The sequence below is a fragment of the Gallus gallus genome, chromosome 7 (assembly GCF_016699485.2).
Source record: "Gallus gallus isolate bGalGal1 chromosome 7, bGalGal1.mat.broiler.GRCg7b, whole genome shotgun sequence".
Lineage (NCBI taxonomy): Eukaryota > Metazoa > Chordata > Aves > Galliformes > Phasianidae > Gallus > Gallus gallus.
In genome coordinates, this window is record NC_052538.1 from 2,591,549 (window position 1) to 2,615,162 (window position 23,614).

The 23,614-nt window shown below is 40.6% G+C and overlaps 1 protein-coding gene across 50 annotated transcripts in view; it reads left to right on the forward strand.

Moving 5' to 3' along the window:
• Positions 1-23,614, forward strand: part of MAP2 (microtubule associated protein 2) — a 191,797-nt gene that overhangs the window by 150,219 nt on the left and 17,964 nt on the right. For 12 of the 50 annotated variants that reach the window (XM_015289337.4, XM_015289338.4, XM_040704093.2 and 9 more), the window contains 6 exons: positions 8,552-12,349; positions 12,603-12,809; positions 13,225-13,359; positions 16,553-16,614; positions 20,451-20,636; positions 22,016-22,169. In XM_015289337.4, coding sequence (XP_015144823.2) covers positions 8,552-12,349; positions 12,603-12,809; positions 13,225-13,359; positions 16,553-16,614; positions 20,451-20,636; positions 22,016-22,169 — 4,542 coding nt within the window. Of the gene's footprint in view, positions 1-5,987; positions 6,246-8,539; positions 12,350-12,602; positions 12,810-13,224; positions 13,360-16,552; positions 16,615-20,450; positions 20,637-22,015; positions 22,170-23,614 lie in introns of all 50 variants that reach the window. The other 38 variants (XM_015289343.4, XM_015289345.4, XM_015289344.4 and 35 more) reach the window with 10 other exon arrangements.

Sequence of the window (23,614 nt, forward strand, 5' to 3'; positions counted from 1 at the left end):
AAAAGCAGAAGCAGACCTGTGTTTTGTTTGACCTCATTCCATACAGAGCCGATGAAGAAATGATTTCCATCCTTGTTTGCATCAGTCTAGAAAAATTAGAGTTTATTTTCATTCCTGTTGGTGCATTTTACATCTGAAGGGTCCGTGATTAAAATATGATCCACAGCCAGAAAGAGAACGTCCCCTTTTCTCATTGCACTTTCCATCTCTGTAGTGCACCACCTCCTCCTTTTTGCATGTCCTCCCTCCCTGTTGCACTTCTGGCCACATGAACCTTCTCTTCTCTTCTTCACAGTACCGTGGTTCCAGCAAAAGAGATAGCAAGTGCATCACACCCGTTTCTGCTCTTGTCCACAGTGATAAACACAAACTAGTGTGAGGGCATCTGCAGTCTTGAATGTTCTCAGGAGTGAGTTGGCTCCTGGTCTGTCACATGCTGTGACACGTCTTCGTCCTCTGAAACTATCCTTTTGCAAAGCCTCCTCAAATCTGTCACTGATTTTTGTTCAAGTTTCTATTGAGAAGAAATCTGTGGGTTACGCATTGCAGATGGTTCAAGATGAGATGCTTCACTGCAACCTTGTTGCCAGGTCTTAAGTACTAGGGAAGGGTGGGAGGCCAGGTTCAGCCCTGTATTTAGCATCTCTTATTGTGCTGCTCTGCAGTTTCCTGCTCAGCAGCGGCAGGCTGCTGGCATATTTCTCTACACCTTGCTTTTAAACACACCTGAAGTCCTGAATCTGTGTTTTAGATTACACTGCGGGGGTGAAGCATCTAAATTATCAGTAGTTCAAGGCAATGTTTGTATCCTGAACAAAATTGTGGGTATGGCTCTTGTAAAGTTCTTTGGGCAATATTTGTATTTGTGCATAGGTGCACTTCACATACATTCATTCCTGGTCAGAGCAGCTCAGGGCTGTCACAGACTCTTACACATGGATAGTCTTTCTTTTGCAGCACAGTAAGACATTTTGGAGCTACAAATATTAAGACTGATGAATAATATTTTTTTATTATTATTATTATTTCATTGATAGAGCCTAACAGGGTTAATATTACAGCATCCTTTACTGGGGCAGAAGAAACAGTAATCAGTACATTAACAGACTCCTGCTGCCATGTTGGGGCAGAAAGCAGAGGGTGCCTTTTTGTTTGTTTTTTATGATACAGATGTTATCTTGTTATGGTGTGTTAAATAAAGAAACTCGAAACTCACTGTTATTTGCCAGCAAGAAGCTTAGAGCTCTTATAGATGGGACCAGTTTGGTCACAAGGTGTGACCAGATGATAGAGATGGATAAGAATTGCTTTCTTAAACCTGATAATGGTAGTAACAGCAGCATTCATGAGTCTTTTTAGTCTTGGGTTGCACACAGAGATCTGGCTAGTATCAGTTATGCTGTCTGTGTTAAAGCCTTGCTTCCTGACTCAGTGCTTTCTATCTGTGAGGAAAGTTTTGGAAGCTCTGGGGATCTTTAAGTTGTAATTGTCTGGAGAAAGGCCAGGGTATGCTCAGCACGGACTCTTTCCTAAGCTACGAAGAAATCCAATGGGTTAGCTGCAGCTGCTACAGGCAATAAGAAGTTGCCAAAAAATGGACTTGAAATGCATTTTCTCTCATACTAGAATTCCAGTTTTTCATGGCTCAATTCGTGGTCAAAGCAGACTGTAGCAAGGTCTCCCCTTTAGGTTTGTATGGGTCAGATGACAAGCCAGTCATGGCATTTTTGTTGGGCTATATTATTTTTGTCTTGGAAGAGCAAACCCAAGCTCTCCCTCCCTGTAGCTGTCAGTAGATGGTGTAGTCCTGAACTGATTATGTGATTATCTGCGATGCTACAGTGACGGGTGAATAAAGGTGTCATTCTGAAGAACTGGCAAACTCTGAGGTGGGAAGCTTGTTCACCAACAGAAATGTGTCACAATAGCGTGAAATACAGGACCAACACAGAGTGCTATGAGTAGCTTTGTGTGGCCTTTTTCAGAAGCAAAGAAAGCTGGCAATTAAATGAAGGCACTTTTGTTTGTTTGTTCATTTTAACTGTTACTTGTTTATAGGAAAAGGAGAGGAGTGAGTACATTTCAAACAGATAAAACCACAATCGACGAAAAGCAAATTAGCTTACACTTACAATTAAAGGACTTAAAAAAAAAAATACATCTTGATGACTACAGTTTACACTTGATGACGATGAAGAATACAAAAGAATGCAAGTGTGGGGATAGTCCAAAATTTTTAGAACAGCCAGTGCAAGTTGTGAGATGTGGTTTGTGTACAGTGTATATTCCCTCTAAATAATGAATGCAGTCTGGAAATTGACTTACTCCTGTTGTTGGTTCCCAGTGTTTGTTGACCTTGTAGGAAGTGCCACATACACGGCACGTGTTAAAACACACAGCTGCCCCATCCCTCCATCCTGCATTAATTTGCAGCTTGGCTCATTTCATCCACTCTGCAGTATGACACAGTGGCTAGTGTTGCTAGTGCATGCATCCATCCTGTCTTGCCGTGTTTCTGTCTGTCTGTCCTGCGGTTTTTGTCTGTGTGTCTATTTGTAGATGCAGGGGCGGAGGATAAGGTGGGACCGCTACCCCTGTGCCCAGGCTGCGGGCCTGCTGCCAGCAGGGAGTGGCGTAAACGCCTGGCCCCCTCCATCTCAGTGTCTGTACCCGATGATGAGCCCTACAATTCGGATGAGGAGTACTATGAACACCCTTTGTTCAGCTCAGAGTGGACTGGCTCTAGTACACATCCCAGTGCCACAGTGAAGAGCACAGAGGTCTTGTTGGGCTATGATGAAGGTGAACTGAGCATGGTCCCATTTTGTTCCTCTTCCCCTCTACCCACCTGCCATCCATTCCATTATATATGTGCCTGGGATTGCTGCTTTCTGGGGGAGGAAAATGCGTGAGACTCCTCCAAACTCTTTCTTTCTCAAAGTGAAGCTGCAGTGTGAGCACTGAATATAATTTTGGGGTCAGTGAAACCATGCTCCTTGCTTAAACCAGGGCTGTAGGTCTACCAACCAAGCTTACAGCAGATGCAAAAAGAGCAGCTAGTTAAAAGAAGCAGGCACTAATTTGTTCTTTGTGACAGAGAATCACTGCCAGGAACTGTGTGCAGTGTAGGTCAGAAGGTTGTTACTGAAGGTAAGTCAGCTGAGTTAAACTCATGTCTGTACTAGATTTAGCAGTGGAGGATCCTTAGTTCTCCACTAGACAAAGGAAATCTTTTTTTTTTTTTTCCCCCGGTGCTGGTGTCTTCAGGCACTATTGGGTCATTTTGGATTCTGGTTGCATGTGGATGCACCTAGTTAACACTGTCAGCTGGCTGCAAACAAGGCAAATGTATTAAAAAGTTTACTGTTTCTTTGTTCCTGTACCCCTCCCTTCTGCAGCCTAAGTCCATCAGTAAGTATTATTTTATCTGTGGAGTTTGCATAAAATCAAGTGGTTGTTTTTTTTTTAGGAGTCAAGGGAGAATCTATTTCAGTGACTAACGAGACTTCTTATCCAAAGCAAACTGGATCATGTTTCATCAGGCAGTATTTGATTAACGTAATCTTGGGACACAGGAGGTGAAGTTAAAAGCAGTTCTGAATTCTCTGGGGATGTGTGTCTCAGGAGGTCTGTGACTGAAATAGCTCTGTGGGGCATTTCAAGAAAAGGAGACTCATCCACAGTTAATGGGATGATGGAACCCAGTAGTGCAGCAGCACCAGAAGGAGAGCAATGCAAGTAACTGCAGATTGTTAGTGTCAGGATATCTACCTGAAGCTGGGAGAGTCAGCAAATCACAGGAGAAGTCTTACTGTAGTTGGGTTTCTGTTTTTGTTCTTAAAACATTCCTGGCTTTTAGATCATAAGCAACATAATTGCCAGTCATACACATCCACATCTAGTGAAATAGTTCGCTCATGCAAACTTCTGATATCCTTAGCATTGGCTATGTATCAAGTTGTTTGCCTCCGTGTATGCATATGCTTATCCATTCTTGAAAACCTTTTCATCTGCAGCTATTGCCAGGTCTTTTTCAGCTGCTGCAATGAAGTCTATTTACTTCATGCAAGTTCTTTTTCAACGATTCTTTTAAGTATTCATATTCTCAAAAATTCTATATGATGATTTCTAGTAATACTGAGAGAGCCACAGTATTTTCTTTGCATTAGTGGTGAGGATGGAATTTTTATCCCCAGATTTTAACCGTTTTTGAGCTCTGTGCCCCTATGTGTACTGACTCAGTAAAACAGGAATCTAATATAGATGATATGATTTGTCCTCTGGGGGCTTTTCCTCCACCACTTTAAAGGGAACCTAGGCAATGCTTTGCACCAGAAGCCTAACCTATAGAGGTTTCAATTCTAGATATGTGCTACTTTTACCTAATCAGGAAAAGACTTAGTGAGTAATTAGTTTTAACCACCTGGCATTGAGTGAGTAATTGCCATAAGAACGGGGTAAAATGACTTCTTTAATTAAAAGAAATGCACACACACAACTACATAAAATTGGAAAAAAAAAGAACAGTACAGCAAGTTATTTGAGTAAGGGCCTCTATTGTCTGGACACTTGCTGTTCTGCTATGCTCCTTTTACAATCTGTCCATATGTAAATGTCCCTCAGGCATTGGTCCAGTTCTGATTCTGAATCTTCTGGCTTCTGTTCACTTAAGATACAGTATCTTCCCCCAACTACATTTTTACGTGTTATTAATAATGTTATACTTTACACAGTGGTATTTTCTCAGCCTCAAATAGTATTTGTGTTTCTTAAGTTACTTTTTAAAGACCATAACTTAAGTGCATGGTTGACTGCCTAGCTTCAACTGGTCAGTCTCAGGAGAAAAATCATGCCCTGCTAAAGAGGTTTAATTTTAATGCCAAGAGATTCAGATTCAAAACCACTTTCTTCTAAGCCTGATTCAGCAAAGTCCTTAAACATGAGACTGTACTTAAAACCCAGAGAGGTCATCAGGTTTATTTGAGTTTGGCTGGTGGTCAGCTGCTTACGTATTTTGTTGAATCAAAGGATTCACACTGAATCCTAATTTCCTATTGGAGGAGATACCAGCAGAGCAAAGTAATATTCTGTCTGAACAGCAGTGGCAAGACGGAATGGAGACTTTCTTCCATGGCAGGACTAGAATAAAGACCATTCTTGATACTAGTCTACTGATTCTAGCAGCCTGTAGGCAAGGTAATATATTTCAAAATTTCAGAGGAATATATAGTTGCATGGTGTTCGTTGGTTTCTCTGGCTTAATTGGTGGTGAGGAGAGGAGCCTGAGGGCTAGTGAGGGAAGCAGAAAAGCAAATGAAGAGTCCTTGTGTTACACCTGTGATTTTCACATACAGGGTTCAGATCTCAGGCAGCCTAAAGGAGAAGCAGTTTATAAACCACTCAGTGTAAGAATCTTGACTGGACTCTGGTAAAATCATTAGTTACCAGCTATGTGCAAGGCTTATTAAGACTGTTCAAGTGGTTGAATACTTTGCCAAATGCATGACCCATGTAATTGGTAGGCATGCTGTCACTTAGCAGTCAGTAACAGCAAGGGGAAAGAAATTAACGATTCATACCTTACCCCACCTCAATTCAGTGTCTTGTACTGGGTTAAACAGCACATTTATCAGAAGTGCATTAATGTTGTCAGAGCCATCCATCATTCAATATCATCTCCATTTCCAATGAATATTTGACCTACAGTCATCTTTGGGAGAGGTGTACCTGTAAAGCACTTTCAGCTCTTATCTTATAGCATACACATGCTTCTCTGGGGGAGACGGGTTTTTTTTGTGTTTGTTCGGTATTTTTTCTTTGGGAAAAATCAATTCTATTGCAATTAAAATGGGCTGGATTCTAGCAAACCTTTGTCACACGAATCTGCAATGTTCAGAGCTGAAAGTGTTAAGAAAACCAGTCCTGTTGAGCTTTGTGCTTGGTGTTTACTGTTGGTGTTGATGTCGCCTCCTTTTTCCATCTCCAAGAAGAAGAACCAGTAGAGAGTCCGATGGCTGTGGAAGTGAAACCTGCTGCTCTTCCTGGGACGCAACTGGGGAAAGAGCATGGGCCCACTGAGCCTTCAGAGCAGGCCAAGGGCCTCAGTAAGGGTCAGCCGGATTTTGGTTTGGAGGCCACAGTGTGTCGTGAAGACAAAATACCAAGTGTGGCATCCAGCAGGGAGAGCCTAACAGTTGTGGGGGAAATGCCTCTGAAAGACACATCCCCTTCCTTGGCTGCGGAAGGTGTGTCCTCCATAGGATTGCATGTGTTTGCTGCCAGTGAATCTTCCAGCTTTCTCCAGTGCTTTTCAAGGCTGCTTCATTTCCCGTTCTTTCCATTTATTAGTGTATGACTGCTCTTGTTATTATGCTTGAAGAGTGTGTAGCAGATATTATGATTGCATAGGTGCTGTATGACAACATGGTTTCCCACCGCTGCAGCTGATTCCTATTTTTTTTACTTCGCCATGATATGAGTGCTTTGCAGCTAAGCTGATTCCTCTGCGCAAGCCTTTTTCCCCCCATCTCAGACGTGTTTGCCAGTCACATTGCTAATGTTTGTATATTTTTTTCTTTTTGGTGCAGAGATTCATCTGCTTTTCTTTCAGAAAGTAGATTTAATGAATTTAACTATGACATAAAGAGGCTTGAATTGTAGAAATGTTTTCATTTGCAGCGCAGTATTTTTTTGTTTGTTTGTTTGTGTGCTTCTGTGCATTCTGGTTTAGCTTCCCTAAAGCTATTGCTTCTTATGTCATATCCTTGCCATTCATTGCAGCCCACCCCTTCTCCCTTGATCATTGCAAAAACTCTGATTTTTTTTGCGTGTCTTACCTTATCACAAAGGTTTAACCTGGCCGGAGTGCCCTGCTCAGACAAAGCCCCATCAGCTGCACTGGGATATTTGCCTTCTTCATGAAGTTTAGGGTGGGGTGTACAGGATCAAGTTCTGATCTGCTTACTGTGGCAAAGTATTTACTCCAAGCAATTGTCTTTCAGTACATGAGAACTAGGCTTCAAGATTGTCCTTTTAATGGCATTTCTGATCGGTCAGTGTAACAAGGTGTAAAGACACATTGCATGGAGTAGTGACATACCCATTCACTACCTGGTGAAGAAGGGCTGCACCTGGGAAGCTGACTTTCTGTCAGACCCACCTAAGGAAAACTAAATTGGCAGTCAGAATATCTTTAGATGCCATTGGTGTTGTTCGTTGGTGCTAGAGTAAAAGGCATGACAGGATACGCAAGAAAAATCAGTATTTAGTTAATTTCATTTCTGTGAAAGAAGGATGACATCTGCTCAGTGGCTTTGTTTCTGTATTTCATAGGGTCTGCAGGTCACCAAATGCAAAAACATAAAGGATTAAAAAGTACTGTAGATGTAGAATTCTGGTTTCTTTCTACCTGCAAAATGTAGAATGGCAGTAGCCTTTTTTAACTGTATGCAAATATTTAAAGAATGACCAGTAGTTTGGTAGTAGTTATTCTGAAAAATTCATATTCGTCTGAGTCAGAAAATGGCTCCATGGACTTTAAATCAGATATAAGGAGATTTAGATTTGGCCCAATGCTTGTTGTAATAAGTTTTAGAAAGAAGAACTTGTAAATCTTTATTTACAGACTAATGCAGAAAGTATTCTGCAGTATTTCTTTTTTTTCCCCATATGATAGGAATCATCATTTTCCAAAGGATATCAAAAAAGAACATGATATTAATGATTAACACAGTATATATAAAAATATCTTAACTAGGTAGTACTTCATACAAATATAGTGGCGTGTTGTAAGTGTAGTATTTTCAGTTTTAAATTAACTTAATTAGAGCTGTGCTACAGTCATTGAAACATGGCTGGTATTCAGCTACAGCTGAAGATGACTGACCATGTTGGAGACCTCTGAGATCTGGCACTATTAATAGCTTTGCTGCTGGTTTACACAGGCCAGTTTCATGGCAGCAGTGAGATTTTTTCATTTGCCAAGGGATAAATGTCAAAAGTTGGTGCAGATAAAACAGTAGCCTCTTCTGACACGCCTCCTGTATGTATTATTTCTTCAGTTTAGGACACGTGCAGATGAATAAGGTAAAATGAATATAGAAATGTATAAATATGTTTGTTTTAAATGTAAGCAGCACACAGTGATACTGTTCATTGGACTTAATCTTACGAAACTTAGAAGAGCAAAACTAACATGAACCTCAGAGTCCAGCAAATATTACCAATGAAGTGAGAATTAGTTCTGGTTTTGTTTTTTGTATACCAACAGTGAAGATGAAGTCGCAACATGAAATGATCTCTTTTCAGTTGCCACATATTTACTTGTGTGCAAGTCACATTTTCACTACAAAGCATCATATATTGAAAGGAAACTAGGAATTAATGCTTTAAGGCAGATTTCTGTGTGGATAGCCTTGCTGCATGTTTGCATATTTTTCCCTCTCCATCATTCATACCAAGATGTTCTGTACACCACATGACTGCCTGCCTGTAAGTGCTTTAAATAATTTTATTATAAAACCCAAACAAACTACTTCAGATTTAATTGCAGCCACGAAGATGGAATTCCGTGTCCAGGAGGGCACGTGCCCTTTCACAACAGATCCATTAGACACAAAGCAACAGGAATCTGGAAAAGACAGTAAGACTGAGCAACCTAAACATGATGCCTTAGTTCCACAGCCAACAAAAACAGAGGCTACAGATAAAAAGGATTTACCGAGCAAAGACAAAGAAAAAATGCCTTCACCTCTATCAGAACAGATCTTGGAAACTGATTCACAGAAGAAATTGGAAGCTGGTTTTGCAGAACCTCCTGCCAAGCTTCCTATTTCTCCAGTACAAAAGGACTTGCCATCTGAATTGCCTGAGGGGAGCAAAGCAGAAGAAAGGACTGCAGATAAGCCCTCATCATCCAACCAAGTTATACCTATGACATTTAAAGACGACCTCAAAGATGTGCAAGATCTTGCCATCAGCCATGATGGAAGTTCTCTGTTGGCATCAGAACCCAAGACAGAAGCAGCCAAAAGTGAACTGCCTTCAGGCCCATCTCTTGCTCTTCCCCAGGGTCTTCCCCTCAAAGACAGTGCCAAAACAAAACCAGAACCTGCTGACCAACTGTTTGCCAAAGAACTTGCTAAAGATGAACAGACCCACAGAGGCATGACCCTGAGCCTGCAAGAAGTCTCAGCAGTAACTGTAGATGGCCTGAAAACACCAAGCACACAGAAAATCCCTGCATGGGGGCAGGAAAAGGACATGACCAAGGATGAGACTGATGAGGAAGAAAGGTATGACTTCTATGATAAAGGGGAGGCTCGAATATTAGATGATGGTAAATTTACCACAAAACCTGAAGTTAAGACACTTTCCCAAGACAAAGCAGACTTCCCAAAGGATGGTGAAACTAAAATGTCTGATCTTTTCAAGGCAGAAAAAGAGATGGACCAAAGTGGGCTCCAAGCAACAATAGCTACGGAGAAGGACATGCAGCCAAGTACAGAGGTATCCCCCAGCAAATTAAGCCATGTACCAATCCCCGAGAAAACAACTGAGCACCCTGATACTCCACAGTTATCCCAAATAACAGAGAAGAGCCCCGAGGCCCCAAGTTCAACCACTGATAAGATTCCTACTCCAGAACCTTCTCAAGAGAAAGATGTTAAAAAAGAAACCAAGGAGGATAAGGAAAGTGTTTCAGCTACTCATGAAGTGAAAACAGAAGTGGATCGATCAGGAATGTCGAAGTATTTCGAAACCTCTGCACTGAAAGAGGAAGCCTTCAAAACAGGCACTCTAAAACAAGGCAGTGATTACTATGAGCTAAGTGACACTAAAGAGAGTGCATATGATACTTTCCAGGCAGATCGTCTAATACCTGAAGACAAAGAGGAAGAGGAGGAAGAATTACAGATGGAATTGGATCAGCAGCAGGGTATGCCTGCTCATGAAATAGGGTACAGTACCCTGGCTCAGAGCTATACACCAGACAAATCTGAAGAACCAAGTTCCCCAACAGAAAGAATGTTCACTATTGACCCCAAAGTCTATGGGGATAAGCGAGAGCTCCATAGCAAAAATAAAGATGACCTAACTCTGAGCAGGAGCCTGGGACTTGGGGGGAGATCTGCAATTGAGCAGAGAAGTATGTCTATTAACCTGCCCATGTCCTGCCTGGATTCTATAGCTCTGGGATTTAGCTTTGGCCGTGCACATGATCTTTCTCCCCTTGCATCAGATATTCTAACTAACACTAGTGGGAGTATGGATGAAGGTGATGACTACTTGCCAGCAACCACACCAGCAATGGAGAGGGCGCCTTGCTTCCCCATTGATAGCAGAGAAGAAGATGAGCATATTGAAGAAGAAAAAGCAATGACAGAAGAAAAAGTCCAGCCTGAGACCTTGGTTGAATCTCCTTTCCCAGCCAAAGACTATTACAAAAATGGTGCTGTCTTGGCTCCTGACCTGCCTGAAATGTTAGACTTAGCAGGGACAAGATCTAGAGTAGCATCTGTGAGTGCAGATGCTGAGCTGGCACAAAAGAAGTCAGTTCCTTCTGATGCTGTTGTGGAAGACAGCAGCACAGCCCTGGCATCTGTGACAGATGAAAACCACGTAACTCTAAAAGCTGAAAGTCAGCTAGAAGACTTGGGTTACTGTGTTTTCAATAAGTATACAGTCCCACTCCCTTCTCCAGTACAGGACAGTGAGAATTTAACAAGCGAAACCTGTCCCTTTTACGAAGGCACAGATGAAAAATTGAGACGCAGCCTAGCTCCTGATCTGTCTTTAATAGAAGTGAAGCTGGCAGCAGCTGAAAAATCCAAAGAAGAATTCCTCAGTGAAAAAGACTTAGCGCAGCAAGCAGCTGGTGAGTCTTTTCTAGCGAGGGACTTTGAGCAGGAGAAGAAAGAGAAGCTCGATACTGTGTTGGAAAAAAGTGAAGATCAAGTTGACTCTAAAGAGGGCTATCCCATTAAAGATTCAGAGTCAGAGAAGACAAGACCTGAGGCAATCTTAGAAATGAAAGAGGAAGGCATATCTGATAAAGTTCATGTACCTGACGATACCACTTACAACAGAATATTAGCTACAGAGGTAACAGCAGAAAGAGATGCTGTTTCTTTCTTGATGGAGAAGGAGAAGACTCTTAGTGTTGTTCCTGAACTAGCTGAGGTAGAAGCTCCAATAAAACCAGACTACAATGCCATAAAACATGATATGGAAGTGGCTGCAAGGAGAGCTGACCAAGAATATCAGAGTCAGTTAGATAGTAGGATCAGTGATGTAGTTTCTCTCCCTTCAGGGAAGGACAAAGCCCCTGTTAAAAAAACAGAGCCTGAACCCAAAGAAACTCAACAGAAAGATCAGATCATCTTGTCCAGAGAAGCAAAGGATGCAGATTTACTTTCCAAGGCTGAGCCTAGTTATGTGAAGGACAGCATCAAACTGTCTGAAACAGAAATTAAGGAAAAAGTAACTAAGCCTGATCTGGTACATCAGGAGGCAGTTGATAAAGAAGAATCTTATGAATCTAGTGGAGAACATGATCAAACCCAAGAAAGTTTGAATGGAGAACCCTTGAAACAGGAGGATGTCAAAGGAGAAGCTCCAAAACCATCTGCATCTGAGGAAGAGGTGTCTACACAGTTGCCAGCAAAGGAGCCTTCCACAGAGCTCCTCCTTCCAAAAGCTGAGCCTCCCCAAGAAGAGCCTGCTGAGATTCAGATGGAGAGCATCCCCCAGCCCCCAGAGGAAACGGAAAAGATTCCTGATACAGTTGTGAAACCTACAGAAGTCCAAACATTGCTGCCATCAGAAGTGACAGCTGAGGCCACAGAAAGAGAAGAACATGAGGAAGAAGAGGTAGAAGGTGGACAAGAAGAGAAGGAAGAAGATAAACATCTTATGTCAGAAATGCCCCAAGAAATGGACTTTGGGAAACCTACCGATGAAGAATTGCTAGCCAAGGTTTGCCCAGAAGCACTGCCTGAACTGAAAGGCATTATTGAATCAGTTGTGACAGTAGAGGATGACTTTATCACGGTGGTGCAGACAACAGTTGATGAGGGCGAATCTGCTTCTCACAGTGTACGTTTTGCTGCTACCCAGCAGGAAGACATTGAAGCAGTGGACTCCCAGGCTGAAGAGGAGCTAGAGATTGAGGAAGTGGTTGACATTCAAGCTGAGCCGAGGGAGGGCTCCCCAGAAGCTCCTGCTTCACCTGAGAGAGAAGAAATCTTGCTCACTGACTACAAAACAGAGACGTGTGATGATTACAAAGATGAAACTACAGTTGATGACTCCATCATGGACACAGACAGTCTCTGGGCAGATACTCAAGGTGTGCATTATCCTTTTTGTTTTGTGTGTTTAATATTTTTGCTTCCAAATCGTAATGATCAAAAAGCAAAAGTATTGTAACTGTAATAGTAATTTCAGCATGTTTAAAAAATGGTAGAATTGCCTACCTTTTTTTTATTATTATGAATTCATCTCCTCAGTCTTCAACTATTTTTACCCTGCATCCACTGCAGTATTGCTAACATTTGTTACTAATCTTTTGTTTGTTGTTACAATTTGCTCTGATCCTACAGATGATGATAGGAGCATCATGACTGAACAGTTAGAGACTGTTCCTAAAGAGGAGAAGGCAGAGAGAGAATTGCGAAGATCATCTCTTGATAAGCATAAAAAAGAGAAACCTTTTAAAACTGGGAGAGGCAGGATTTCTACTCCTGAAAGGAAAATAGCTAAAAAGGAACCTAGCACACTCTCCAGAGATGAAGTGAGAAGGAAAAAAGGTTCATTTAACACTCCCTATTACTATATATATTTTTTTTTTTACTTTTTTTTTTTTTTTTTTGTAGTATCGTGCAGTATTGTTAGGCTACTCTGTTGTAGTTGATGTGCATCTTAACACTATTATGTGTGGTGCTATTTAATGAGACATTGTACAATTATGTGAAAAGCCATGTGCAAGGCTCACTGCTCCACCAGTCTCATTTCACTGTAGCAATCCCCACAGAGTTCTGGGAAGCACACCTGAGATGAATGCATCAGTGCTGCCCCTATTCCAACGTAGGTTTGATCACCTCAGTAGAAACAGTACTTAGAGTTGCAGCTGTGGAGCAGTGGGCCTGCCACTTGATGTATTGTCGTATGAACCTTTGCTGTTTTTTTTCCTGATTGTGTGTTTTTGTGTTTTCTTGTCCATAGCAGTGTATAAGAAAGCTGAACTTGCTAAAAAAACTGAAGTTCAGGCCCACTCTCCCTCCAGGAAAATCATTTTAAAACCTGCTATCAAATATACTAGACCAACTCATCTCTCCTGTGTTAAACGGAAGCAGACAGGTGACTGCATTCTGTTCAGTTATGCAATGTGGCTGGCAAACATAGACCTTTTTTTTTAATCTCATGGCTATAGCAGCTTTTCTCTTTTTTTTTAGTTATTATTCCTCCAAGACTATCTTCACAAATAGTATTGCTTTTTTCATTTTTTATCATTTTTTTTTTTCTTTCCTGGTATTTGTTTATTTAAAGGAGGCCATGATCATGTGTGCTTGTCATTGCTTGGACCTCCAAGTGCTGTGGTTGTAACTTGGCATCACGCTTATAGTGTGTTGTTGTAGGAATCTCTGCTCATCATTTTCTTCTTTTTTTTTCTTTTTCTTTTCTTATACTTTTTTTTCTGGTGGGAAAATGTTGACAGCTTAAACCATGGTATGCATTTCCATTATTTTGCATTACTCTCCTGCATAATAAGAAGTGTTTCAGACTTATATTTTGTTGATTGATGTTATCTGCCTTTACACTTTCCACTCTGTTACTGATGTTTATGCTGTACAGTCAAAATCCACAGGGGAAATCCAGCCACGTGCAGCATGAAGCTGAGAGAAGAAATCTGGGCTCACACTACAATTGCATGTCAAGCAAAAAATTAATATTTGGTAGAGGAAAGTGAACTGAAGTTTAATATAGATTAAAACAACTCTTCTTCTATATGTTCTACTATTTACAGCAGTTACAACTTCTTGTATTCTTGCAAAAGACCAGGGGGAGGATTTGATAAGTGTTGGAAATGGGGAGTTGATTCTTCATCTCACAAAAAGCATGTTGGGTTTGTAGCGTTCTAACTCTGTCTGCATTTCTGCAGCTATATGGTCAGTGCTGTCCTGCCCTCTCATACTCTAACTCTTTTCAACTATTCTGGCCCAGCAGCATCTCACAGACCTGAGTCATCCTGATAGTCTTGCATAAGAAAATTTGCTCAGTGTCTTGATTGAATGTGTGCTGCCTGACAACAGTCAGAGGTTTTTTCTTCTCCTCTTAATAAGTAGTGTAGCAGATGTATCAGATGAAGTGAAAAATGTAATACAAGAATGACCTCTCAGTGCATTTAAACACAGAAATAGAGAGAAACAGAACAAAACAAAAGGACTCAGATTGGTCATAAAATTCACTGTGATGTCGATCAGGAACTCAGAGGGGCATTGTTTCACTCATGTTTTTCTTTTATGCAAAACACGGCACCATTTCTTGAAGCCAGTTTGAGCTGTCAGTATGTCCTATTTGGGTTGGTCCTCTCCACTTTTCTGATACTTGGCCAATGGAGTCCCACCAAAACACTGTAGTCTATGCAACTCTAAGTAAATTCCAGTTAGTTAAAACCTCAGTGTTGCCTTTTCTGTGTCTTCAAAATGAAACACATCCAGTCATAAGATGCAAGAGTCTACAACAGGAAGTTAGTATTTGCTCAAATTTTCTACACAGTGGGCCAGGAAATTAAGGCATTCTATTCCTCTCAATAACAGAAAAAAAAATCCCATGTCACCTTGAGGTAAGTGCTGACAAATACTGGTAACGTATACCACTATATTTTCAAAGGAAGGACTGTTGCTTGAGATTCATCCTCAACATTTGAACAAGAAAAACTGTGTGCCCAACTCCAAGGAAAGAGCAGTGAAATCTTTGCCGTAACTGATGTAGTTATGGGAGGGAAACCCCACTCTGACTCATGCTTTGTGGCTGTGAGTTGCTGCTGCTGTTGTGCCATCAGAGGAGTGGTTATGGGGGCAAGGCCTGGCCAACTGCTTGGCTATGAGTAGGAGTCAGGACATGATATACTTCTGTTCCAAGACTTCAGTTCTGCTGTCCCTCAGGAGGTAAAAGATGCTTGTTGTGTACTTAAAATGCTAGCAGCCATGTAGAGATCTTTTGTTAGATGGAGAAGTTGTGGTGCTATCAGGTAAGTCAGCAAGAGCAACACAGCTGTGCTTTCCGCTTCAAAGTGGTGGCTGATTAGGTTTCAATACCAAAAGAAGGAGGAAAGATATAATTTGTGATTATCTAGAAGAGATGCAAAACTGACCAAAGCCATCAGTAACAGATGGGGTAAAATGTGATACTGAGGGGCTGTGCTGTACTTATGACTGGTACAAATCCAGAAGTATAGTATGTAGCTATATATTCTTTTCCTCCTCATAAATTTTCTCTCTTCCTCATTCAGTTTAGGAAAAAAAAAAAAAAACATCAAAGAGATTATTCTAAGAGGACACAGCTATTGAGTGGGAAGTGTGGCAGGAAACCAGAGGTCCCCTCGCCATGCCTAGGAACTGCACAGGGAGAGGAGAAAATCCAATGTCTCCATCCTGTACAATGTGTTAGGGCTGCTGTAACAGCTGGCGGACAATTGGGATTACTACTAGAGGATGTCATGTGTGCCTGCTGTCTCACTTCTGCATTTTCTAAGGGCCATTATGGCAGAGATGCCAAAGGATTTCATATCTAGATAGTTTTTCTGCAGCAAATTACTTCTAGAACAGTATCATTAGGGTGAAACTAATAGCCTGCTTTCTGAAAAGCTCCCCAATTCCACAACTTTGTAAGGATGGAATCCGACTCAGAGAGGAAAATCGTAAGTCATATTGCATCAGAGAAATGAAATAGTGAATTAATATACTTGATGTCCCAGGTGTAATTTGAATGCTAAAGTCTGAGATCTTGGTTGAGCTATGATGCACCGACCATGGTGACCCAGCTGGAATGGTAATTCACCAGACAATCTCTGTCTTTCCCACTGGAATTTTGGCTAATATTTTAAATAGTGGTGATTTCAGTGTCCTTTATTTTGAAATTTTCATTAGTGGATTACTTGAGGGAGCCTGATTTTTACAGGACAGTTGTTCAGTACTCTCTGAAGATCAGTGTGGTAAGGGGTATCTTGGGATGAACCTTCAGAACTAGAGCCTCTTTTAGTTGGTCTTGGAACTTTTTACTGTGATTCTTAGATTGCCAGGTACATGAATACAAAAGCTGGATTTCTTTGACATATGTGAAGTACAATTTTACCTCAAGTACAATGAATACAATGAAGACACTTTTAGGATGAGCACATTTCTGCATACAGTTCACTGAGACTTATTCGCAAGATAATTGTTTTGCATTGTAGTTCCAAGGTATGTAAGTGTTCTAACAAGTACACTAAGTGGAAATGCTTATTATTACTGTTATTTTTAACCATCAAGTCTTTCTTTGGGTCTCTCAGCAGCAGTTGGTGAAACAAACCAGACTCCTGGTGTATTTAAACAAGCAAAGGAAAAACTTTCAGTGAGTAAAATCATCTTATTGTCTTTCTTAATAGTCCTCCTTTGTGCTCATTTCAGATCATTTTGTGTTAATTCAGTACTTCATTTTTCCATTTAGAAATTGCTTTCCATGTTCATTATTCATTTAAAAGGGTAATTAAAATCACCTTTCCTGAATAACAGTACTAACTAGCTCTGAATTACAGTCCCAGGTAGTAGATGATGACAATTTGCAGACTTATACAGGCACGTAGGCACCAAACTGCAGGGATTGGATGTTGTTCAGCACTTTGAGCCAGGTCATCCTCTAGCATAATGTGTCCCTTGAACCTTTCCACAATACCCAACTCAGTATACTAACACCTTGCTCAATTGCTGCCTAGGCAGAAATCCTCCTCCATGAGTCACTAGATGTATTCTGATACACTGTTAACTTATCTGTGCTTTCTGTGGCAGTCACACCTGTGTAGAAATGTTTGGCCAGTAGCATTTTGTATGTGAATAAGAGCTTTCTACTTGACTGTTCTGTGGACCGCTAATTTCTGTGTTTTAACCTGACAATTACATGTCCCGTCTTCAGCTGCTCTGCAGCCTGTACTGCTCCCTGCATCTACTTCTTGTCTGTTGAGTGCCTCTCTGTCCTGCTCCCATGCTGACCTTACACTCTTCTTGTCCCACCACTCTAAAATCCCCAGGAAACCAACCTTCTTTCACTATCCCTTACGCAAATCTTTTATACACAACACTGACACATGCTAACTTACATCTGCAGGACAAAACTTTGTCATTGTTTGCCGTCATTCACAATACGTCAGCTCCTTAGGATTATCATATATTTCCTAATATATTCTATGGCTGATTTGTTTCACTTATCTAACCAGATTGTCAGTTCTTTGGGAAGCTGTCTTAGAAGTACTACATGTTGCTTATTAACCTTAATAAATGATTAATGATGATAGCAGCATAAGTGATTTGAGGCTGTGAAGGAGTGGTGAAATTTAGAATCCATGACTAAATTCAAGTCTAGGATTTCATGTGATTTTAGAGGCCTGACTCAATTCAGCTTATAACTGGGAAACTGCCAAAACTTCTTTACTAGTTCTATAAGGAATTTCTAGAAAGGTTTTCACTCTTAGTCAACAGTTACTCTCTTTTCTCAAAAGGATGATAAACGCTTATCCAAAAGAAGTCAATACTGGCACATTTTCAGAATCTTCTGTTTTCATGGAGGGCTTTAAGGACAAGCACAGCAAAACCATTCTCTGAAATGATCTGCTTTCTGGGCACCTTTCTTATCCCTGTCTTTTACAAAGATCAGAAGTTTGGTCCCTGCTTACTTTCTCTCCCTATTGCTTCCCTTTTTTGATTACCATCTTCACCCTTCTGGAAGTTTTCTGTTTTATGCCTTGTCCTCTCCTTTTTTATTGTTGTTCTTTCTTCCTGATTTTCAGGTTCTTTGTCATTCACGTGCAACCTTTTCTTCTCCTCCGGTAATGTTAGATCATCCAACCCAGTCAGTTTGTTATCCAACTTCAAACTGCACTTTTCATACTACTTTGCATAAGAAATTCAGGAAAGGCTATGCAGTTCCATCTGCTGGAAAGAGCTGTATACCCATGTTAGTCAGATACTGACCATGCCTTAGGAAGGCCTCTGAAATAAATTGCTTCAGCAATCCCTGAATTACTAGGTCTTGATCAAGGTTACATAGATCTTCTTCCTGTGGACAGCTGGCACATCCAACAGTATGAATTATAGCAGTTGTGAAAGGTAATGTATTGCTAGTGTAATGAGAACAGCTCTCTGGTAAAGCACAGGCAGGGACTGAAGTATTTGGTTTCTTTGCTTGCTCTACCAGTCTTGAGCATGTCACCAAAATCCGTTTGGACCAGATTGGACTACTGTTACTGATGCTAAAAAGTGCCTTGCCTGCTAAGTAACAGTGAGGGGATCCAGACTGTAGTAATCCCAGAGCAATGTATTAGTTCAGGGTCACACATTTTCCCCAGATATTCTATTGAAAGCTCTCATTCTCGTCCAACTTCAGTATCCTCATTAGATGCACAAATTTGTGGAGGACGCTATTCAGTATGAGTGAAAAGGATGGGGTCTAGAATCTAAATCTAAAAGGATTTTTCAGTCTTGTTGGGGTCTTGTTGCATTATCCTCAAGTTGAGAAAATTTGGAAATGACTGAATTAACATTTGGGCCTGCTTAGTTATATCCCAAGTTCAGAAAATCTGGTGAATAGTATTGACATGTCTGTTTTTGGAGCCACCCAAGACAGCTGTGCTTTCACGGACTTTCAGCATCAATAAGAACCCTAGTGTTCTTATAAATAAGAGACCAAATTTTCTCAAGTGGATGGTACTTATAAACTGAATTGTTACAAATTAGTCGAAGCCTGAAGAAACCTTTGTTGTGACAGAAACACATAGTGTTCAGATTCTGTTTAAAGTAATTATTTTCAATATTAATAGATAAATATGTTGCAAAGTTCATTGTAGTAATACATTCTTTTAAGGAAAGCACTCCCATCCTTTCATCTGATTTCTGATCCTGGTTAATAGAACTACTGGATGTGGATGGTGATGTCCACAGAAGTCCTCAGAGGTGTGTTGTAAGATTGGAATTATGCAGTTCTGAAACTCTTAATCATGTGGATTAGTACATACACACTGTGGATGACATTCAGCATCCCAGCTTCCGTTTTCCATAGGCTAGATATATAGCCTAAGCAAGATGCCAGTTTATAGAAGCCTGAACAACTCTAAGGGATGTTTCATCCCATTCCTTTCTCATTTTCTAAAACAAAACAAAAAGAATAAATAAACCAACTTGAGGAGTAATTCATGCACTTTTTCTGAACGTTGAGTAAGTCTAGATGACTAACTTAGATAAAATGCCAAAATTTTCTTGGTATATTTTTCTTGGTATAATTTTCTTGGTATATTTTTCTACCAAATTCCAGGGGGATTGCTCTGATGAGTAACTTCATGCTTGTATGAATACAGATAGAATCAGGGCTCCACTGCCAAAATAACAGCCTTGCAATTGTTCTCTGTAGTGTCAGTTATAGAAGAAAGTGTTGCCTGGACAAATAGCCCTATTCCTCTTTCAAGGAAATTTATTTTGGTGGAGCAACTAGGTGCTCCTAAGCATCAACAGAGAATTTGCTGTCTACCCTATTGATGTCTAATTCTTCTTTCAATGGAATATTAGCATTATTAAGAATGAGAGCTGTATCTGATCACAGTGACACATCTTGTTGGCCTTCCAAGCGTATAAAGCTTTCATCATCCCAGGACTCCACATTGTCAGTACAGGTTTACATTCAGGATTTTTGTTTGTATGCAGTGGCATAAGAAGCACTGCATACAAACATCTTGGGACATCTTCTAACATCTTGGGAATACTGGTGTAATTTTGTTTTCAAGATTCCCACTGTTTTATTCTTGAGTGTAGCCTGGAGGGTTATTTTACAAATGCACGAGTTACTTTTAGAAGACCAGGGTGTCATGGTGTGCCTGTAGTTTTGCACTTGTTTCTAATGTAGCTAGCCAGCAGTTGTACCAGCTAAGTGCCATGCCTGGTACATGTTCTGTTTTATTAACACATGGCAAAAATAGCATTTGCACAAAAAGGCACTCTCTAGAATCAGTAAATCGCTCCAGAAACAGATGGTTTCAGTGAAACAACTGAGATCTAAAACTTTGCCTGTCAAAACTGCATAATCACCGTTACTAGACACAGGAAAATCATTAATTCATAGCTTGGCATTTTATTTTGGTCCATGTTGCATGTGTTTTCCTTTTGTCCAGCTTCATGTTGTGTTTTCTTTTGTTTTCTTGTGACTAGACTGCCTCTTTGTCAAAGATTCCTGCCTCAAAGTCTAGAGCAAAGTCATTGCTTCCTCCAAGACCCAGCTCAGCTTGCTCATTAACTACTAAAAGGGCCACTTTTCTCGATACAGACAGTTATTATGTACGGCCCTCCTCAGCAGGCCCAAGAGACTGCTTGCCCTACTCAATATCAGATGCTAAGGTAAGGTAGCAGAGTTGGTAGAGAGAGTTAGCTTGGAGATTTGTAGGTAAATTATGTGGATCACATTCTCTCCTCACTGCGTCTGAGTAATTATCTGTGAAGTTTACCTGGGATTAATTACATCTGGTGGCAGGAAAATTGATTACCAGGCTACAAGATTTATGCTACGAAGTGGATAAATACAAAGCAACTTCTCCAGAGGAAACATAAGAAAAATAAATAATTAGCAGGACCATATCTTCTTTCTGTTGGATATGGATGTTACTTTATTGACTGCTGAGAAGTTATACCCATTTTGCACATGGGTAAGTGGCAAAAACAGCAGTACTCATTTATCTTCCAGGAAAAGCTTTAGAAAGGAATTTTCAACCAGCTAATACTTTCTGAAAACAAATTCATTCCCCAGGTAGGAGGGTGCAGTTCTTATCACCTTTAAGAAGGGCAGAAGCCACATTCTTTGTACATGGGACCATGCTGAAGAAACTGCAATTCATTCTAGCTTCCCCATGTTTACTTTTCACTTGCAATGGAAATCAATCTGATGCTGAGTTGGTGACAATTATGTCATATAAAAGCTGTTTTCACCATGCATAGTGTGTCTCAGACTGTTTGGGAGCATCACTACATTTAATCATCATCAAATCATACATCACCTAATAATACGGTGTGTGGTGCACCTATATTGCAGTTACACTGCAGGTGAATTGCCATGAAAATTTCACACCTGAGCAGCAATGTTCTTCCCCTTCTGATCTATACTAAAACATACACCAATCAAGCCTTGTTCCTTATTAAGAACCAGACATGGAACCTGTCCATGTTTAGATGTAGGAGTATCTGCATCTGTCTTATGTACCTCAGAAGCTTTTGTATTGCTGAAGATGCTATCTATGATGGCTTCAGAGGGATTAGTTTGTAATCCAGTAGTCCACCATCATCCTCTGCAGTCACTGAGAAATACAGCTTTAATTTCAGTAGGAGTAAAATCAGCCACTGATACGTGCTCAGTCAAATCCATAGGAAAAGAAAGGTTTTGTCTGCTGCAAAGAGAAGGTTTATCTTGAAGAAGCCATAGCTACAGTTAGATTGGCAAAATACCACATTTGGGAAACTTGTAGGGAGCTCTCTCCCCAAGAACAAAGTTCTGTCCACTCTGGGCACCAGAGCCAGCCTCCTCCTACTGAGTGTTTTCATGCAGTAAAGAAGCACCAAGGAGCTAATCAGAGCATGGGAAGTGGCTAGATCCTCACAGCTTCCTGCGTCAGTAAACTGGGTCCATAGGATGAGGCTTCCCCTCTGTATATAGGTTGAGAGAGATTACAATCCAGAGCGTGATGTTTTGAAAACTAAACCTTCCTTTCTTATTTTGCTGCTATTAGGATGGAGTAAGCAAGAGCCCTGAAAAGCGTTCCTCTTTACCAAGACCTTCCTCCATCCTTCCCCCTCGAAGAGCTGTGTCAGGAGATCGAGACAGAGAGGAGAACTCTCTCTCCCTCACAACATCCCTCTCTTCTTCAGTACGACGGACCACCCGTATGTCTTTTTTCTTGTGTATTAGCCCTCTCTGACTGCTGTGGGTGTCTTCCACAGCAAAAATGAGACAACCTAAACAGGGCAATACAAAATATTCGAAGAGATCTTGGAAAACTGAATCTAATAGTTAAAGTCATTAATTTGTTGTTTCATAGCAGCGATCTCCCTGTGCTTTACTCTAGTCTTAGGGCAAAAGCACCCTCAAATGAGAAATGTGGAGAAGTTAGATAATAGACTGACTCACTGGGGAAAATTTGGATAGTAAAATAGCAAGGTCGTTTTATGAGGACTCATTCTATCAATTCACAAACTGAAAGAAAAACTGCAAGGCAAAAAAACAAACAAACAAAAAAAAAAAACCCCACCAAATACTCCCAAAACTTTCCACTAGGTTTGCTTTTGGTCTAGGCCTCAGAAACTGGATTTGATTCCCTGGTTTCCAGTAGGCATTCCTCTGGCTTTAGAAATCAATTTCTTCCCTTTATAAGAGAGCCTAAGGAAAGTATGTAATTAAATTCAATTAAATTTAAAAAAAAAAAAAAAAAAAAAAAAGCCCTTTGAAATTCTTGAGTAATGCCCTAAGGGTAAAACAGAGGCACTCTGTAGGAAGAGTGACCTCTATCCTGGCGCAGCAGCTCATTCTGCTGACTAGGAGCAAGAGGTCATCTGGTATTTGCCAATATGGCTGGAGTGCTGAAGAATGAAAAATAAAAATACCAAAGCTGTGGAGAGCTGGAAGAAAGACTTTCCTTTCCATCTCATTCATTATATTAAGAAGATTCTAGTTAGGGTTGGGAAAAGAAAAAAAACATTCAGGGAAACTGGAAGTGAAAGTGGAGTATGTTTGATCTATCAGATGAGTCATGCACTGCAAAGTTTTTCCTGGACACTAGGAGCAGCAGTGCATTGTATTTGCTCCATCACCATTAAATAAATGGAATGATTAATGAATCTAATGCAATTTTGATTAATCTCACTGCTCTAGAGAGGCCCACTGGATTTGTAATTTCTGATCATTTTAAAGGTGAAACACATATGTACCCATTCAGGTGTCGGGGTTCCCAGGCTTTGGGTTGGTTTGATCTTTCTCTTCATGGGTAGTCTCAGCAAAGCCTTGCTTTAAGCAGCTTATGAAGATGTCTCAGCTTCTGTTCATTTGCCCTTGAGAGTCGCGTGTAGAGCTGGCAGCAGAAAGTGCAGTGCCACTACTAAACTGATCCTTGCCCTCAGTGAAAAGGACAAGTAACACCATTAACAGGGGAGTGAAGCTGCTACAAAATGTTATGGTATTTTTTTTTTTAACTTGCATGCAAAATTTTGCTAGACTGTGATTTTTAATCAGGGTTGCATTCTGTGATTGCTTTTTTCACTTTACTACTGAAAAATAGCAATTGAACATGAGGGACATGTGCCTGTCCACACAACAGAGCTATGACTTGTTCATC